The sequence below is a fragment of the Pseudonaja textilis genome, chromosome 1 (assembly GCF_049901715.1).
Source record: "Pseudonaja textilis isolate UNSWEBS1 chromosome 1, rPseTex1.2, whole genome shotgun sequence".
NCBI lineage: Eukaryota > Metazoa > Chordata > Lepidosauria > Squamata > Elapidae > Pseudonaja > Pseudonaja textilis.
This window is the reverse complement of record NC_141990.1, coordinates 117,680,274-117,697,306: the sequence shown is the minus strand read 5'-3', so window position 1 is coordinate 117,697,306 and position 17,033 is coordinate 117,680,274. Positions and strand designations below refer to the sequence as shown.

Below are 17,033 nucleotides of genomic sequence, written 5' to 3'. Positions count from 1 at the left end.
TATGAATTAACAAAATTATAGATAAATGATTTTTTTTAGTGATGGTATTAGGTCATACAATTATTGATTGATAATATGAGCTATTATGTAATATAATTATATTAGTGACTAGGAAATGGATGCACAAAAAAAGTGGTAAACCAATCGATGCACTGTATGTAAATTCATGAAGAAGGAGGATATTTTTATGTTTTTTGTGGTATGTTTATGTTGTCTTGTTAAAATAAAATAAAAATTATAAAAAAAAGAGAATTGTGATTGTAGACAAATGTTAAGTAGTTTACTATATTATAGTGAACCTCAGTTTAACAGATATCAATTTAATAGATTAAAATCTGCTGGGTGTTATCTTTATCCAAATTTTAGGAAAAAGCAGACTTTGTCCCAAGCAAAGCATGTTATTTGAAAAATCAGTCTAGAAAATATTAGTTATTCACTGTAATTAGTAGGGCAGATTTTCATGTACAAGTGTAGCCTGAATTCATCCTCCACTTAATGAATATTCAGCTTTAATTAAAACTTCTTCCCTTATTAGTAAGATTAAGGTTTACTGTAAAGTTTGTCTCCAATGCTGCCTTAACAGGCACATTTGCCAAACAGAAAAAAGGAGCTATTATTTTAAGAGGCTATAAGTATCATATTGCAATAAAGCTATGGTGTTAATTCTAGTTATATATAAATATATGAGCATTTTTAAACAGTGCATTTCACTCTGAGATAATGACTTAGGGAACCTGGCCCAAACCCCAGCATTTTCACCAATTTTGATCATTAATGTCACATTTAGGAGCATTTTATTTTCATTTAATTTTCTGAACAGATTTAAGAAATCTACAGCTGTGGGCACAAGGCAAAAATGTACCTTAGTGATGTAGCATATGCTTTGCATAGAGAAAGAATCAGATAATCCTGACATAACAGTTAAAAGGATAAGTAAAAGCAAAAGCCCCAGTATGATTCTACATCCCCTTTCCTCCCGAAAAGCTATTGCTTGTCAAAGCAGATTATACTGAACTAAACAGAGCTATATGAAGCAGCTCTCTGTGCTCCCAATAAGGATATTCAAAGGGGGAAAGGACCCACAGCTTCAGTTTATATAAGACAACATTATTTCTTTTCATCATGATAATTTTTTTAATGTTTCAACTACCACTGGAATGAAGAAATCAAACCCTTCTTATTCACCCGGCATATCCAACCAAGCAACTGACAGCAGTATAAGCATCTTACCAAACACGCATTGCCATCATCTTCATCTTTCTCCTCATAGTAGAAGTAGACAAATGGGATCCATAAAAATACACAGAATAATATGATGGAGTAAAGGGCTAGAATGAAAGAATGAGACAACAGGGACATTCTGAAACAAAACAATTCACAAAATGAGTACATTAAATTCATGTTTACTACAACGTAATAAAGCAGGGGTACCAAGCAAAGTAGAATCCTGTTGAAGTAGGTCTCTCTAGTTTCAATGTACAAACTGTTAGAATTTGTATTATGTCATTAATATATGCAAGCTTTACAAATTGTCCAAAAAGCAAAGACTTCCTCTATAAAGGAATAGAAACACTTTCATAAGTACGGCTAGTCTTCCATTTACAAATGTAATTGAGTTTGGAATGTTGCTAATTTCAAAGATGAGAGGGTCAAACAAGAGGGTCCAAGAATGTTGCTCCTACAAAGACAAGAGAGTCAAACTATTTTCCAAAGCACCAAAAGGCAAGACAAGAAACAATGGATGGAAATAACCAAGGAGAGAAGCAACCTAGAACAAAGGAGAAAATTCCTAATGGTTAGAGCAATCAACCAATGGAATAGCTTCCTTCAGAAGTTGTGGGTGCTCCATCACTGGAGGCTTTCAAAGAGAGACTGGACAACCATTGTCTGAAATGGTGTAGGGTCTCCTGCTTGAGCAGGTGATTGAATCAGGAGACCTCCAAGGTCCCTTCCAACCCTCTATGTTCTATATTCAATATCATTTTAATGGGTCTCATTGTTACCCTGTATTTTTTTTAAAGACTTGAATTTATACCTGATAGTTTTATAGTGTTTGTTATATATGAGCTGTCAGGAAATCTTGGATTCAGATGAGGTGCAAATGTTGTAATAAATAAATCATTTAACAAAAAGATTTGTAAGTGAAAAAATCTCTATATAATTACACAGCAGTTCATGAGTACATCCAGAGATGGGACAAAGCATGTATTCATCTACAGTCATTTTGGTTTATCTCTTAAAGATTCTTTAAAATTGATACTTGTTTCATATAAAGCATATTGTCAAGCTGTCTTGATAAAATAAGATTTAATTAATTAGATTCAGCTGTCATTCAAAAAATGTTATTTAACTGACTGAATATTTTATACAACTTTGTTAAGCCTTTGAAGGCTCACAAAGAATACATATAAGTCTTGGTTCATATACAAAGCTATTGTTTATTTTAATTACAATTTGCGCAATAAATCACAATAGATGGTTCATAGGTCATGTTAAAATCTTATTCATGATTAACAAACTATGATGGTTGAATTTATATAAATAACTAAGCCAAAAATAAACAAGCTACATTGTGATTTGAATAGGATGCAAGTCCAGTCTGAATATATATGGAACTTAGGTAATGAAATATATTCTTTGTTTTTTTCAACTCTTCAATCAAATGTTCAGAAAAAAAAGCTGCTTAGGAAATCATCCCACTTGTTTTTGTTAGAATTCACTAAAAAAAAAATCACTCACACTTACCACAGATTCTTCATGGCTTTTATACTAGTGATCAAATTTAATTCCAACTCTATTACATTTACCGTGTCAACCTTAATGAATTCTGAATTTTTTATCTGGATTTAGACAAATTATTTCTTTTTAATAAAGTGAGTACCGATAAATAAGTTGCTGACTTTACAATAAAAATAGCAACCTAAGCTGTAAAAACATGTCTCATCATTCTACGACCACACATTGAAACTTTGCCTGTCATCCAAAATCTCCACTAAAGCTAAAAATGGATGATCAAAATATTCATTTTAGAATAAAGAGCAGACATTTCTCAGACAGGGTAATGTTGAAAGTATCTACCACTTTTCCCACATATTATTTGAACTCCAACAGAGTTAATAGCCTGATAGCCCATAAGGAATCCTTGCCTCAGAAAATAGAGAGCCCATTTTCAGAAGGACTTACTTTAAATGAAAATCAAATTGTGTAGTTTGCAAGTCGCTCTAACTCTAGATTTCCCCACTGCAGAAAATAGTTAAACTATTTTTTCTCAAGATTAACAATCTCAAAGATTCTTCAGCATCTGTGAAAGAGCCCTTTTTCATTGCTGCCATCTAGTCTCAGATCAGAAGAAACTTGCACTCTATGTCTAGTCAAACACATTCAGCTTTGGACAAGATGAACAATACATTTTTTAACATACAATGTCACACCTACAGTATACTTGCAAATGGCTTGCCAACGTTTTCAGATATGTAAAACAAGTCGCAAAACAACCATAAACTAAACATGATGCAAAAATTATAAAAGCTGACAACTATATAAATACAATGAAAATGGTGGGAGTCGTTCAAAATAATCTAAACATTGGGACTCTTTGTTTGATTGCAGAAGCACAGGAGGAAACTACTCACAGTAATCTAACTGCAGTAACCTGTAACAGAAATGGCTTGACACACTGGATTTTCTTAAAACCATAAAAAGTAGCTCCGGGTTAATCCAATCATTAGCTCTGATTAACATTTGGTTGTGCTATTACGTATTTTGATACTTGTTTTATTAAATCATGGTTCAGTTCAACATAGATTGAGTAACGGAGATAAATCTCATTAATCTGATTTACTTAGAACAACAATAATCAGGAACATTTTGTATACAGGTAAATCATTACCACCATCTGGAGGCTGGTTTATGCAACAGCACCAAACCTATACTCTTATCAAACTTCCATTGTTTTATATACTGCACTAAATACCAGTATAATTCTTCCAAAACAGAAAATATTTATAACTTTCATGAGTGGTTTCAGCCACTTAATATGTGTTTCTTCTTTCATAATTTCAAAATCCCAATGTCATTCAAAATCCCAATGATTCAATTTACTGTAGCAGTGTCAGCACTAAGTTAGAAATCAGGACAACCTGGGTTCTAGAGTCCAGCTTAAGACACAAAGCCAACTGGGCCAGTCACAATCTCTCAGCCCTAAGAAAAAGGCAAAGGCAAACATCCCAATCAAGAAAATTATAGATACATGTCCAGGTAGTCTCTAGGAATCAAGAACAACTAGAAGGCTTACACTTAAATAGATATTATTGTGAAAACAAAGTAGGACATTTACTTTTGAACTATGTTGTTTCTTATTAAATACAAGATTCCATCGTGTCCTCCTTAGTTCTTAATGAAGATTTACCAAGTCCCCATGCAGGAAAGAACTTGTCACACAAGTATCTTAGAGACTATCATACCTATACCTTTATACCGTATCTATTACCAAAGCAGTTGACAAACCTTTATCCTCCCTTTACTGACATGTTTTATTTGTCAAAAACAAAAAATTCCCTAATGATTTTCTTCAGTCAGATAGGAAACCATTTATCAAGTATAACAGGTGATTAAAATTTATAAACATATAATTATCAGCATAGGAGATGGGCAAACATATTGAAGATTCTTTTTTAAAGATCACTATTACAATAACTAATACTCTCCCAAAGGGAGAGTTCAATGTAGATTTATTACAGCTTATTTATTTTATTAACCAAATAATCCTTAATTGATCATATTGAATTTCAGTAATATTCTTAATACAATTGATGCTACCTTGTATAGTTGCTGCATTTTATGTAATGAAAAATAGTCAATATATTAATTAATGTAATAAAACACACTCAAACATATTTATGACAAATATATATTGCATCCAAATACAAGATATAAGGACACTCACCCTTGAGGCAAGTTCCACTCTTGATTACTATCTACATGCTTTGTGGGGGATTTTTTGCAACAATACAGGATTAGATTACAATTGTTATCTTCTTCTGGAATGTCTTTCAACTTCCTAGTCTGCAGTCTTGGAATTTTGGAATTTCTTGGTAGTATCTTCCTAAGTATTGGTTAAGCCAGACCTTGCTTAGGTTTCTGTAATCACTCTGCTAGCTGAATGTCTTTGGGCCAATCACTGTCAACCCAATTCACCTCACAGGATTGTTGTGGGGAAAATAGGAGGAGGAGAGTATGTTTGCCACCTTTAGTTATTTGTAAAAATAATAAAGGCAGGAAATAAAGTTTGGTCAGATAAAGCAATGAATGGCTCTTGTTGTCCTAACATGTTGACATGGGGCCTTGAAGGAGGCATTCCATGGTGGAAGTGGCTAGTGGACTAGGAAGAAGATCCCTCCTCCATCCACCCTGCTGTATTCAGGTTTCTAACTTAATCTTTGTGCTTTTTAATGTTTAATGTTGTCATATTTAAAATATTTTGTACTTTTGCTTTTATGATAATATAAATGGCACAGAGTTGCTTGAAACTGAGTGGGCGGCATATAAATTTAATGAAAAATAAAATATAAAATATTCTTTTACAAGTACACATGGTTCCTTGTCATGGAAAACTGAACACTTTGTCAAACAGATGTGCCTTCCTATGTAAACGACTTCACAGGCATGAAGAATTTTTTAAAAAAATTGTTGAAAGATTAACAATGTTCAGAATTCCCTAAGAACATATGAAAAAAAAAAGGACAGGGAAGGTGATACAGTGATTGTCACAGAATCTTGGGACATCATCCTAAGTGTTAAATCTAGCATAAAACTTTTGAAATTGTATAAATCAGATGAAAGGAATACCCATGAGATCAATTAGAACTATTTTGGACTATGGCACCATAGAAATGTCATGTAATAAATCTAACTAAATTCTGGAAATTGCTAAGCTTTTCATCCTTACTCTAAGTTCATGAAAAATTTCAGTACAGAGAAATATTTGCAATACTTACTGTAATATGCATATAATACGGTGTCTTCAATTTGTCTTGTAGCATTGGCATCAGCCCAGTCCTACAAATGTTCACAGAAGAAGAAAACACTGTTAGAGTACCTAAACAGCTATTTTTATGTCCAGTTAATTATTTTTTTAAAAAATCAATCTCTGCAACTGTGCAAACATATAGTCTAATTATATATAATTAATCACCTTAACAAATAATAGTGAACCCATTTAAAAGTAATATTGAAAAATTCTTTATATAAAGAAATCTATAACATGATAGTAAAAGTTAGCATGTATTGGATGAAGGTGAACTAAGAATCAGCAATGATTCTTCAAAAAATATTATTAAGATGCATTAATTAAGTTGGAAGCAAAAAACATGCTAAAATATTTTAGTCATTTATTTATATGACTATAAGAAATAGTAGTTATTTAGTCCAGTAAATAATATTTATTCTAGTTGATTATTTGTAGCCAGTATTTCTTATAAGTAGATATATTAATATTTCTTAATTAAAAAGTGCAATGAAATAATAGAATAGGTAGGTGATATATTCTAATGTTGTAGGGTGCTTTCTTTATCTTATTAAATTTAGATACTCCGCAAACTCTGGGTAAACACTCACCCTAGTACCAGACCCTGGGATAACTCCAATCTCAAATGGGGTAGTGCCACCCTATGCAAAACTAAAGATGAAAAGCCCCCAGATCTAGGGAGTCAAATACCCAAGTTAATTGTTAAAGCAGAGCCTGAACCTGTTACTCCTCATCCAGATCTGAAAATCCTCGAGACACTCAGTCAGAACTTTGACAGCTTCATCAATTAAAACAGACACACAAAAATAAATAGGTTAGAGATGCATAAAGTTATAAAATAGAAATACCTAAAATAAAAATAATCTAAATTGAATAAAAGATCTTTGTGTAATAACCATCAATTTATAGAATTATGCTTCTATATTTTAAAAAATCTGTCCCATCCTTACGTTATTGTGATTAATCACTATTGAATCATAGAACCTCTTGTATTTTCTTATATTTTAGAAAGCCTGCAGACAGCAGGTTCTGACATATAACCCTCAATATCAAGAGCAGATCACATTTGGAAAAAACGTTCAAATGTTACTTTCATTTACACTGACAATGTTAGGAGTACAAATTCTGAGAATGATATTGCAGCAAACAGAGGTCCCAAGTGACTTGAATACATTCACAAGGCTCTGAAATATTCAGTAAAACTGCCTTTTCACTTCTGTGGGTGTTAAAAACCTAGATGAGAATTTCCTGCAATACAGGATCATTCTGAAGGAAATTCTGTACTGCCTTCACCAAGCATTAGCAGCAAATCTCTAAGTCACTTGTCAGCTGTCATAGTTCTGATTCAAAATCCCAAATATAACTAAATAATGTACTGAACTATCCCAAATTGCTTTCTATGATCACCTGCAAGACACATGGTAAACATCTTTTCTATAACTTTGTAGTACTTGGCTGTCAGATAAATCCTACTGGATATGGTTAGCATTCAGATACTACATCTTATGATTTTAATCCTAAACATTAGCTACTTTCCTAATAACGTCACCAAAACCAATATACTGTACTCAGGTTGCCCTTATTAACAACCAAGGCAAATCACATCAACTTGATGAGCAAAAGCAAGAATTTGCACTGCAAAATACAGGCAGCAGCATCTCCATTCTTCTTTTCCCAAGCTATGCACACTTAGGAAAAGACTACAATATCTCACTTGCATGAAACTCAAGATAACATTTCTCTCCCTAAAGCAGATTTCTTAATATTTTTTTAAAAAAAATCTTTAAAAAACTTTTAATAAATCTTAGTCTTCCATCCTTCTGAGGTGGGTAAAATGAGGACCCAAACTGATGGGGACAATATGCTGATTCTGTAAACCACTTAGAGAGGGCTGTAAAGCACCGTGAAGCGGTACATAAGTCTAAGTGCTATTGCTATTACCAAAGCATCTAAACTTACAATGCCCTAAAAAGAATTATTGATTTAAAGAATTAAAAAAAATGATACATTATACATTTGTGATTTTAAAAGTATTTTAATGGCCTGCTTATGCATAACTGCTTTCTTTTCTAATATAGTCCATCTCTACATATTTTATGTGCTTAATATACACTGCTCAAAAAAATAAAGGGAACACAAAAATAAGACATCCTAGATCTGAATCAATGAAATATTCTTATTAAATACTTTGTTCATTACATAGTTGAATGTGCTGACAACAAAATCACGCAAAAATTATCAATGGAAATCAAATTTAGCAACCCATGGAGGTCTGGATTTGGAGTTACACTCAAAATTAAAATGGAAAAAAACACTACAGGCTGATCCAACTTTGATGTAATGTCCTTAAAACAAGTCAAAATGAGGCTCAGTAGTGTGTGTGGCCTCCACATGTCTATATGACATCCCTACAATGCCTGGGCATGCTCCTGATGAGGTGGCGGATGGTCTCCTGAGGGATCTCCTCCCACACCTGGACTAAAGCATCCCACAACTCCTGGTCAGTCTGTGGTGCAACGTGGCACTGGTGGATGGAGCGAGACATGATGTCCCAGATGTGCTCAATTGGATTCAGGTCTGGGGAACGGGCGGGCCAGTCCATAGCATCAATGCCTTCGCCTTCCAGGAACTGCTGACACACTCCAGCCACATGAGGTCTAGCATTGTCTTGCATTAGGAGGAACCCAGGGCCAACCGCACCAGCATATGGTCTCACAAGGGGTCTGAGCATCTCATCTCAGTACCTAATGGCAGTCAGGCTACCTCTGGCGAGCACATGGAAGGCTGTGCAGACCCCTAAAGAAATGTTACCCCACACCATTACTGACCCACTGCCAAACCGGTCATGCTGGAGGATGTTGCAGGCAGCAGAACGTTCTCCACGGCGTCTCCAGACCCTGTCACATGTGCTCAGTGTGAACCTGCTTTCATCTGTAAAGAGCACAGGGTGCCAGTGGCGAATTTGCCAATCTTGGTGTTCTCTGGAAAATGCCAAACGTCCTGCATGGTGTTGGGCAGTAAGCACAACCCCCACCTGTGGATGTTGGGCCCTCATACCAACCTCATGGAATGTTTCTAACCGTTTGAGCAGCCACAGGCACATTTGGGACTCACTGGAGGTCATTTTGCAGGGCTCTGGCAGTGCTCCTCCTGTCCCTCCCTGCACAAAGGCAGAGGTAGCGGTCCTGATGCTGGGTTGTTGCCCTCCTACAGCCTCCTCCATGTCGCCTGATGTACTGGCCTGTCTCCTGGGAGTGCCCCCATGCTCTGGACACTACGCTGACAGACACAGCAAACCTTCTTGCCACAGCTTGCATTGATGTGCCATCCTGGATGAGCTGCACTACCTGAGCCACTTGTGTGGGTTGTAGACTCCGTCTCACACTACCACTAGAGTGAAAGCACCGCCAGCATTCAAAAGTGACCAAACCATCAGCCAGAAAGCATAGGAACTGAGAAGTGGTCTGTGGTCACCACCTGCAGAACCACTCCTTTACTGAGGATGTCTTGCTAACTGCCTATGCTTTCCACCTGTTGTCTATTCCATTTGCACAACAGCCTGTGAAATTGATCAGTGTTGCTACCTAAGTGGACAGTTTGATTTCACAGAAGTGTGATTGACTTGGAATTACACTGTGTTAAGTGTTCCCTTTATTTTTTTGAGCAGTGTATTTTTCTGCAAAGATGCCCTTACGTTTCACCAGACCGTCAAAGGAGTCTATGGTACAAAAAAGTTGTACAAAAGATTGTACCAAGAATTGCTGCTATAAAGCACAAAAGTTAAACTGAGGGTGGGCAAACACAGATTTGTTTAAAAAAGGAACTCATATGTCTACCATTGATCTAATTAATATGGCCAGTCATACCAATCTATACTGTAAGACTAAACCCAACTTCAATTACAGTGAATTGCACAATATCAATATTAGAACTTCATAGAAAGAGGACATACAAAATCTAGTATGGGAATGACATAGACTCAGAAAAATATTTAAAAAATCATTTAACTGGGGAAAAAATAGAATTAAAGATTTGAAAGAGAAAAGCTATCAAGAAAATAGTAAAACAGACTGAACCTGGGTCAAATATAGTTTTGAAAAATAGCATTCAATCTATTCAGGAAGAGACTGCAATTCCTCTGATAAATTCGGGACTTTAGCTTTAGTTTTGTCACTCAAATCCAAGTAGTTCCAGTAGCAGAGAGCGCTACAGCCTTTCCAGAACAGGAATAATTTAGCCACAATTATTAACAACCACATAACATCCCAACTGCATTACTGCAATGCATTATGCATGAAACTGCCTTTCAAGACCATCTAAAATTTTCAATTGGTAGAGAACGTAAAGGCTATTTCACTGAAGACAGCTGGCCAATCGAATTCTGCTTCCACACTTCTCCCAAATCTCCTGCAGAGATAACATGAACACTCATAAGGTGGTTTGTGGATGTTTGAAGATTAATAAAGCAAAGGATGCTTTATGTACAAGTAGAAGCATGTTGCATAATTCTTATTGGAATACATATACAGCTGCCAGAATTTGAACCATCTACTTTCATACTCCCCTTTCTTGAATTCCAGGGTATCTGGTAAGATATTTAAATTTAGTAGTTACAGCAGTGAAGTTGTACAGTGAGCCAGAATACAGTTACAGCTGACTGGCTGAAGAGTGTTGGCTCCTGCATGAGGCAATCTGTGCTGTGATTGGTTGCTGTGGACGTGGAGGGGGAATTTCCCTTTTCCCCACCTTTTCCTTCTGTGCCCTGGGTGCTCTATCATTTTACCTGATGGTGCTACTGTTTGCCTGTCTATCTTGTTCGGTGTATGGAAAATATATTTATTTTACTTATTTTATATTAAGAGCCGTGGTGATGCAGTGGTTAGAATGCAGTAGTACAGGCTACTTCTGCTGACTGCCAGCTGCCTGCAATTTGGCAGTTCGAATCTCACCAGGCTCAAGGTTGACTCAGCCTCCCATCCTTCCAAGGTGGGTAAAATGAGGAGCCAGATTGTTGGGGGAAATATGCTGACTCTATAATCCATTTAGAGAGGGCTATAAAACACTGCGAAGCAGTATATAAATCTAGCTATTGCTAGTGCTATTTATATAAAACTAAAAGTCAGTGTCTCTGACTTCATTGTATAGTATCCGTGCTGATTCTTCTGCGAAAGAATACCAAGAGAGAAATAATTACAAGCAACTACCTGTTCTTGAAAAGGGAGATGCTCCACCCTACTCCAGAATCTAATTGGAGCAATTCAGCAAATCCCTTTCCTCAGAAGATTTTAATTGAAAATCCAATTTACCCCTTACAACAGTGCTTAAAAGTTTGTGAACACTTATATTTTTCAATTTTACATAAATGTGACCTAAAATTGATCTGTCCTCCACAGAAGTCTTAATCTTGATACAAAGAATCCAATTAAACAAATGAGTAAAAACACAATATTTGTTCATATTTATCTATAAGAAACTATAAGATGCCGAGAACTGCATTTCAAAATCAGCATTCAGTAATCAATGAACTGTCTGAGCAAGCAGTCAGATAGAGAACTGCACAAAATCCACATACAGCAACGACAGGGTTAAACAACAAAAACAACTCAAACCTCATTTGACTAAACCCTTTTTCCTGCCAACTTAATTTTACTGGTTCCTGTTCCTTAAGAGTTTTCTAGGTCAAAATCTTCATAACCAGTTAGAGTAGTATATTGTTTTTCAGCTAGTTATTTATCTAGCTTCTAGCCCAAACTCACAAGAACAAAAAAAAAAGTGAACTTCCTTCCCCCCTGAAACCCACCCCTTTCCTCTCATTGGAAGGGCAGTACTGTATTGTATTTAAAAACATAAGTAAAGATTTAACAAACTAATGGAGGGAAATGGTGATGGTTAAACTAGAATGTCCATTATATCTGAATATGCATGCCTATTTTACACATCATTAATTATCTGAACAGGATGTTATGCATAGGCAGAAGCATTCATAATATGTATAGTTTGTTGCATCTGAAACCCAGTAATTTGAGGTCTGTTAAATCAAAGATTTACTGTTCTTAAAATTCCCTAGCTAACCATTAGGCCACTCAAAATTTAGAATCCTCAGTTATAGCTATTCATCCAGGTACTCAGGTTTAAAACTTCCCATTAATCTATTAAAGTGTGTATCAGCTATTGAAATATTTTTGTCCCTTTCTACCTGAACATGAAGTAGATGAAAAGATGGGAGTACACCTTGTAGATGAAGATTAATAATGGCAATAGATATGATGTATAGAATAAGGAACTGGAAATACTGGAAAATCAATGGGTCCAAATTTGAAGAATCTTTAAGTCCTTGGGGATGAAACTAATTCATCAGAAAATGTGTTCAGTAATTATTATATTTTCCAAAACATGTTTAAAAATAATTTTGTGTGTTGTCACTGTAAGAAAGCAGAAGACTCTTTCATCCATATGAATTATTTGTAGTCTTTTATGGATTCTTTTTTGTTTCATGTCACTGTGTAATATACATTTGTTCTACTTTTTTGTTTTATTCCTGTGATTATATTCAGAACCAATATTTTTCAAAATATTGTTCTAGAAATCCAGGTTTTTATCTGGTATCAGATGCCTTCCATTAGAGTTAACAGTAAAATATATATATCCTTTCTGCTATCAGTATTAATCACTTCATTTAAAAATTGGTATTACAATCTTAATGGCAGGAATAAAACAAAAAGATGGAACCAGCATATTTGAAAATATTTTTCTGGAAAGCTAGGTTATATCCAATATTATGCACCTGGTATCAGGAAATGGCTATTCTGATTAGTCTTCTTTTAATATAAACCGTACCAAATTAATTTATATCTCTCAAACAAATGATGTGCAACTTTGCCAGAATGAAACCAGGCTTTCTAAGTGTTTGTTCAGTAGACTTATATACTTCACTCATCCAGCTTCTATCCTGCCTTTTAACTCTAAGCAAACATTCAGATCAAAAGCTTTAACAAAAACCACATTTAAAATAGAACAAATATTCCAGTATTTTTTTTTAAAGAAACTCACAGCAATCTACTTATTACAATATAAACATGTCAATATAATTCATAAAAATCAGACTTATTGCATTTGCTTTCTAGAGTTTAAAAGAATTCAAATACTTTTTACTTTCCCAAACAAAACAGAAACAACAAAAAAGCCAGAAGAACAGGATTTGTTATAAAAATTATAGAAAATGGGGGATGAATAAATACCTTAAAAGTTCCATTCTGGTTCTTCACATAAGAAACTAGAAAAATGTCCACAGGAAGGAGAGCTGATGTTATAAGTGCAATTGCCAAAGCAAAAATAGATGTTATGGTGGAAATTACTTCACTTTCCTGCCTACTCTGATACTTGCGGACATAAACCCAGCAAAACACCAAAATGACCTAAAAAAAATAAGACAAATAATTGTAACAAAGTAATTAATTTCAGCATTCATTTTATTCTTTATATACATACTGAAATAACACTATTTTTCTCAGTATGTTTATTTGGAGAAATTTATTCTCTTATTTATTTTAACTTTACATGTTAGAAAAATTACAGTACATAAATATTATTGAAGTGCAGTTTCAACCTATCAATTGCCATATCTCTGAAACAGACCGCATCATCTCTCACTGCCCTTGACTTTTGTTTAGTCAATTATCATCAGTGCAACATAATATACTGACTTTTGTATATGTAGCACTGTATTTCCTTATTTAAAATGTTGATATTTTTCTGATATAATAACAATGATTGGATACAGCATCTACTCTTGTAGTACAAAGGAATTCTTGGCTGATCTTAAAAAGTTAAGGCCTGAATAATATTTGAAGGAAGATGCGCAAAAACCCAGAGCTGTAGATTAGACTAGGAAGATTAAAAAATTAAAACAGGAAGACAGCAATGATCAATTCTGTAATTTTGTTACAAAAAATGCCAGATATGCCAATGAAGCTAGCAAAAGACAAATTCTAATTGAAGTAATTGTTACCTTTTTCAGTTAACTATGAATACGAATGTAATCAAATACAAAGCAAATAAAAAGTTCAATGTTTTTAATTAGCACATCAGAGAAAACTTTCACTGAACTGTTTGTTGCAGCATATTAGTTTACTAAATAAACCATTTCATGCAACATAATAAGAAATTACATACAGTAGTTTCTGGTTTTGGTCTAACAACCCTAACCCTAATGTATATATGAAGACCACTAACCATATTTAACAAACCATGATTATGTCCAGTTTTTCCCAAGCATATATGGTCCTCTACTGTCTGACCAGGAAAACTGTCCAAAAACCATCCATGACAGAGGCAATGGAATTATACAGGTGTTAAATCAGGAGAAACAGAAGCAGCACATCCTAGCTGCATTTTCTATAAAAGTATCCTGCCTGTATCTACTATTGACTTGAGGTTCAGATGGTTGAACTTTTTTTGTAAAACAAAATATATTAGTGATGACTTAGCTTATACAGACTTGGGATACAACAGAAGCACACGATTTCATACTTCAAACACAGGCCTAATGTCACTGATTTGCAATTTCATGCAGGGCACCCTGCTTTAAGAGGGTTTTGATTTTTCAAGACTGCAGGCTTGGTCCCTTCTGGAGGGCAAAGCCAAAATAAACCTAATTGGGGTTAATAAGGTGCTCAGTGCTAGAGAAGCCTGACTAAGTTGTGTACTTTATATTACGTTTTTTCTAAAGTGGGGGGGGGGGGACGATTCGGTTTCGGGGCTGCGCAGCTCGTCCCGCTCACCCAGGACAGAGGCGGCGAGTCTCCTCACCGCGGCACCGGTTAAATTCCTTCCGCCACATACGCACTTTCAAATATAATCCTGACTACTACGGCTTCAGTCTCGGCTAAGTTTACCTGAGGAGTAACCCTGATTGGGCAAAGCGCAGCTCGTTCCCAAGAGAGTAAAGCCCAGGGTCGGTGCCGAGCATGAACTCAACCGCCTCCCCTGAAACTATTTCTCCCCGAGGCGGTGAGAGAGGGGAGAAGCTTGGTCAGCGGTGAGGAGAGAAGCGAGACGGGGAGGAAAATAAATGGGAAGCCAAAGCGCTGCTTTATTCCTCCTACCAGTAAAGCAAGGCCGAAGAGACACCATCCCGTCACCAGATCCGCCTCCGCGGTGAAGGCCACCATCTTTACTTCCGGCAACAGCACAAGCGCGAAGAGGAGCAACGGCTGCGGAAACGTCGCCGAGAGGGGAGGAGCAATTGAGGGGGGAGGGGGAGGCCGTTGCCGTAGGAACCTCCAAGTAACGCTTTCGCCGGAACGCCCCGACGGCATTTGGAATGTTTCAATTGGCTGGTGTCATAAAGCGGCAGCCAATGAGAGAAAGCGAGCTCAGCGAGGTTCCTATAAGAAGTGCGCTAAGGCTTTCGGGTGAGGAAAATGTGTTGTTTGGGCCCAGGGTGGCGGGTGACGTTGTAAGGGGCTCGTGATTTAAGGTTGGAGTATAGGTATTCCTCGACTTACGACCACAATTGAGGCCAGAATTTCTGTTAAGTGAGTTTTGCCCCATTTTACCACCTCTTTTGGCCACAGTTGTTAAGTGAATCACTGTTAAGTTAGTAATAGTTAAGTGAATCTGGCTCACCCATTGACTTTGTGGGAAGATTGCAAAAGATGATCACATGACCCCGGGACACTGCAAGTGTTATAAATATGAATCAGTTGCTAAGCATCTGAATTTGGATCATGTGTCTGGAGAATGCTGCAATGGTCATAAGTATAAAAATGGTCATAAGGCACTTTTTTCAGTGCTGTTGTACTTTCATATGGTCACTAAATGATCTGTTATAAGTCAAGGACTACCTGTCCAGATCCTCCTAGGAAAGGTTGCTCACAGGATATCTTTCCAATGCAAGCTTAATTCCAGTAATATAGATCACTGGCCTCAGTTATCATGTGTATGTACATACACCTTCCCATAAATATCCACAAATATTTGGAGTAGTGAGTGGGTAATGGGTAGTTGGTGTGTCATTCTTGTTTGAGTGGATCAGAAAGAAGCCTAATCACCTGGCAGCACAGCAGTATTAAAGACGACCATCCAGTTATTAAATCCAGCAGGGTCTGTATAAACCAGGGGTGTCCAACCTTGGCAACTTTAAGACTTGTGGACTTAAAGCTGGCTGAGGAATTCTGGGAGTTGAAGTCCACAAGTCTTAAAGTTGCCAAGGTTGGACACCCCTGGTATAAACCATCTTGGCTTCTAAGGACTATCCTCAAACACTGCTATCCTCTGTGGGCAAATCCATTAAAGCGGCTTCATCTGTTTCCAGAGGCACTTCTCCATACCACTTTGTCTAAGTTGCTTCTTGCTTTCAGCTCTGCCACATTGAGGAGGGACTGAGGTGTCCATGTTGGAAAATGGTGTGTTCTGTGACAGGCTTCTTCAGGACACACACTGCAATGGAGCAGATGGTATTCTGTGTCCTGGATCCCAAGCCTGATGGGTTTGTTCCAATCCCACCATGTCCACCTTACCCACCCTATTTTGTTTCCTACCATCCCTATGGCCGAGAATAACTTGTTTTCTGGGCCAATCCCCCCCGTCAGCTATTTTGGCCAATTGCAGAAGCTACTCAGCAATTCAATAACCCATAAAGCAGGTTGACTGCCACTGTACAGAATAGCGCTGTCCATTTTCCCTTTTCAGTGATCTATATTACTCCCCCACCCCCTTGTTCTTGTGTTCCTTGTTTTGCAGACCTGCAAAGATTGGAGATGTAAGGATTGGTCGGTCACAAAGCTACCAATCATCAGCATAATACTTCATCAATATCATAACCAGTGGTGGGATTCAAATTTTTTTACTACCGGTTCGGTGGGCATGGCTTGGTAGGTATGTGGCAGGGGAAGGAGACTGTAAAATCTCCAGTCAGAGGCGGTATTTGCCAGTTCTCTGAACTACTGAAAATTTCCACTACCAGTTCTCCAGAACTCGTAGGAACCTGCTGAATACCACCTCTGGT

The 17,033-nt window shown here is 36.5% G+C and overlaps 1 protein-coding gene across 1 annotated transcript in view; it reads right to left on the bottom strand.

Annotated features, from left to right (window-relative positions):
- The window catches only part of LMBRD1 (LMBR1 domain containing 1), a 60,535-nt gene extending 45,321 nt beyond the window's left edge, over nt 1-15,214 (bottom strand). Inside the window, exons 1-4 of the mRNA XM_026695168.2 lie at nt 15,130-15,214; nt 13,264-13,440; nt 5,997-6,057; nt 1,231-1,328 (exon numbers count right to left, since the gene is read on the bottom strand). Of these exons, the coding sequence (XP_026550953.1) occupies nt 1,231-1,328; nt 5,997-6,057; nt 13,264-13,440; nt 15,130-15,195 (402 nt within the window). The 5' untranslated portion in view covers nt 15,196-15,214. The remainder of the gene's footprint in view (nt 1-1,230; nt 1,329-5,996; nt 6,058-13,263; nt 13,441-15,129) is intronic.
- Between the last annotated feature and the right edge of the window lie 1,819 nt (nt 15,215-17,033).